Source organism: Dasypus novemcinctus, chromosome 24 (assembly GCF_030445035.2).
Source record: "Dasypus novemcinctus isolate mDasNov1 chromosome 24, mDasNov1.1.hap2, whole genome shotgun sequence".
Lineage (NCBI taxonomy): Eukaryota > Metazoa > Chordata > Mammalia > Cingulata > Dasypodidae > Dasypus > Dasypus novemcinctus.
In genome coordinates, this window is record NC_080696.1 from 1754985 (window position 1) to 1757780 (window position 2796).

Sequence of the window (2796 nt, forward strand, 5' to 3'; positions counted from 1 at the left end):
CACCCACCCCGTGCCTTGGGGCAGTTGGCCGAGGCAGGTCACCCTGGGTCTCCAAACCGCCCTCCTCTTGGCGCAGCCCCATGGGCCCCTGGCTGCTCTTGAGACCAGAACCCTAAACTCCTCCCCCAGCTCCGCCGAGCAGGTCACAATGCCCCAGCCCAGCCCAGGGGGACGCTGAGGGAGGAGGTGGGGAAGGGGAGCGGCTTCCCACTCTGAGCTCACCTCTGAGAGGCTGCGGGGTCCACCCCCACTCCCACCCCCAACATTAGCCCTTCTCGTCCCCTTCACTTCCCTCCATGACCCAGCTATGCTTTTCCAGGACCCAAGTCCCTGCAGACCCCACCCCAGTCCCCCCCAGGGGCCTGGGTGCTGGGGAGGGGTTGGGTAGTGCCGTGGGTCCGAGCGTGGTCCCCTGGGCCCCCCGCCTGGCCCAGCTGCTGGACAGCGTCCTGGGGCTGGGGGCGCTGGGGCTGGCGGCTGGGGCAGTCTTCTCTGCGGCCGGCCCGGCCCTGCTGCTGCTGCTCAGCTTCCTGGCCTTCGACCTGCTCCACAGGTAGGTGGGCAGGCGGCCGGCAGGAGGGCATGTGTGCAGGCAGGCACCTGGCGGCCTCTCTCCCCCTGCAGGCCTGCAGCTCCTTCCCTGCCACAGCGCAGGCTTCCCGAAGGCGGCCAGAACCAGGGGGCCGGTGAGGGTCCCGGACAGCGGGGGATGCCACTTCTGCCAGCCAGGGCAGGGGCAGGCCCGCCCGGCCTCCAGGACGCCCTGCTCCTGCTGCTCACAGCCCTGGGGCTGCTCCTGGGGGCCCGCGGCCCGCCCCTGGCCCTGCTGGGCCTGGCGTTCTGCCTCCACCCATGGGCCTGAGGCCTCGGAATACACCTGCCACACCCTGGGCCTGCTGTCCTGTGTCACGGCTGAGCGGGCAGGAGGCCTGCATGCAGTGGATCCCGGGCCCCACAGCGGGGTGTGAGAGCGGGGGGGCCCCCCAGGGCCTGGGAGCCACGAGGGCGTGAGAGGCCGGCCCAGGGCAGGGTGTGGTTGCCAGCCCGGATCTGCAGGTGGGGGGCTCCCAGAGAGCGGGGGTGCTGCGTTTCGGCCGGCGTGGAGAGGTCTGCTACCCAGGGCGGCTGCCCCAAAAGAAAGCTTGAGAAAGGGTCCACGGAGCTGCCAGCCGGGGGGTCTGGAGGGGGCTTGGGTGGACTTGGCAGCCTGAACTGCTCCTCATGGCTGGACCCCACCCCGTGCGGGTCACAATGGGGCTCCGCTGGGGAGGGGGCAGGCGAGAGGGAGCCCGGGGCTGCTGCCAGCCGTCCAGGTGCTGCAGGAGGCATCATGACTTAGGGGCTCTGCCCAGAGGTAGGTCCCGCCCCCCGTGCCGCCCCCCATCTGCCCTGGGCCCCAGGCCCCTCCAGGGCTGCCCTGCAGCTGGCCTGGCCCTTTCCCCAGGTGCACCCGCCATGACGCAGCAGCCGCGAGTGGAGACGGATGCCACCGGGGCCGGCGAGGGGCTGCAGCCCGAGACGCCCTGGCCGGCCTGGACCACGCGGCAGGGCTGGGCGCGCTGGTGGGCGTGCCACGTGCCCCGCAGCTGGGCACGCTGGTGGGCCGCCTCGGGCTGGCGGCGGCCGCTGCTGCGCGTGCTGTGGGGCCTTGAGGGCGTGCTCTACCTGCTGCTGGCGCTGATGCTGTGCCACGCGCTCTTCGCCACCGGCTCCCACCTGCTGAGCTCGCTGTGGCCTGTCGTGGCCGCGGCGTGGCGCCACCTGCTGCCCGCCGTGCTGCTGCTGGTGCTCAGCGCGCTGCCGGCCCTGCTCTTCACCGCCTCCTTCCTGCTGCTCTTCTCCACCCTGCTGAGCCTCGTGGGCCTCCTCTCCTCCATGGCACACCCCAGCCCCCAGGCCTTGCAACAATAGATGGCGGCGAGCCCACCCGCTGCCTGTGTGTGTTGAGCCCGGGCTAGGGCCCGAGGCCCCGGGGAGGGCGGGCGAGGCTCAAGGGCTCCCCACTCGGCCGCCCCGCCTGGCCCCCGGCCCGGACCGCAGCCCCCAGCCCCGGCCGCCCCCCGCCCCCCCCCCGCCCCCAGCACCCAGCCTGGCCCCTGGCCCCCAGGTCCTGCCCCAGCCCGTGGCCCCAGCCCCCAGCACCTGGCTCCAGCCCCAGCCCCGGCCCCAGCCCCTGGCCCACGGCCCCAGGCCACCAGCCCTGGCCTCCACCCGCCCCCCACCTAGCCGCGGGTGCCCTGCCCCCACCCAGCCGCGGGCGCCCTGCCCCCACCCGCAGCCCCAGCCCCCGGCCCCCAGCACGGCATGCTGCTGGAGGCAGTGAGGTAGACCAGCTGCCTCCAGACGCCTCCTTCAGGCTGAACTTGCAGGCCCCTGGCGTGGGGGTCCAGGGCTGAAAGGGGGTCCGGGCAGAGGGCTGAGCCAGGAGCAGAGCTTGGCCAAGCCGCTGAAGGCTCCCCATGAAGTGGGGACCCTGGGCCCCCCTGCGGCTGCTCCGCTGTCCCAGCCACAGCTCACGAGAACGACCTCCCAGCGGCCCTGACTCCATCCTCCCAGCAACTCTTCCCACTCTGGAGCCCCACGGGCCGAGCGGGAGAGGCAGGAGCCACAGAGGCCCCCCTGCCCCCCAGGCTTCCCCTGCCCGCCAGACCCCACAGGCCGCTCCGAGTCCTTTGGACAGACTGCCCAGGGCAGGGAGGCTCCCGAGAGTGGGCACTCGCTTTTCAGACGCCCAAGGTCGTGTGGAGAAACGCCCCAGCCTCCGTTTCACCGCCCCCCCCCGCCCCCCCGCCCTCG

At 73.2% G+C, this 2796-nt stretch overlaps 2 protein-coding genes across 2 annotated transcripts; both read left to right on the forward strand.

Annotated features, from left to right (window-relative positions):
• Positions 1 to 223: 223 nt before the first annotated feature.
• C24H20orf141 (chromosome 24 C20orf141 homolog) lies at positions 224 to 936 on the forward strand. Its single transcript, XM_004469142.4, has 2 exons — positions 224 to 553; positions 625 to 936. The coding sequence occupies exons 1-2, from the start codon at positions 297 to 299 to the stop codon at positions 860 to 862; spliced, it is 495 nt and encodes a 164-aa protein (XP_004469199.1). The 5' UTR covers positions 224 to 296; the 3' UTR covers positions 863 to 936.
• A 219-nt stretch (positions 937 to 1155) lies between these two features.
• TMEM239 (transmembrane protein 239) lies at positions 1156 to 1931 on the forward strand. Its single transcript, XM_004469153.4, has one exon. It carries the CDS (start codon positions 1222 to 1224, stop codon positions 1909 to 1911), a length of 690 nt encoding a protein of 229 aa, XP_004469210.3. The 5' UTR covers positions 1156 to 1221; the 3' UTR covers positions 1912 to 1931.
• The last annotated feature ends 865 nt before the right edge of the window (positions 1932 to 2796 follow it).

Bases quoted from the DNA above. Each gene is read 5' to 3' on its own strand.
- C24H20orf141 (XM_004469142.4), top strand. From the start codon at position 297: ATGACCCAGCTATGCTTTTCCAGGACCCAAGTCCCTGCAGACCCCACC. The intron at 554-624 runs GTAGGTGGGCAG...CTCCCCCTGCAG, and splicing joins GCCTTCGACCTGCTCCACAG to GCCTGCAGCTCCTTCCCTGC.
- TMEM239 (XM_004469153.4), top strand. From the start codon at position 1,222: ATGGCTGGACCCCACCCCGTGCGGGTCACAATGGGGCTCCGCTGGGGA.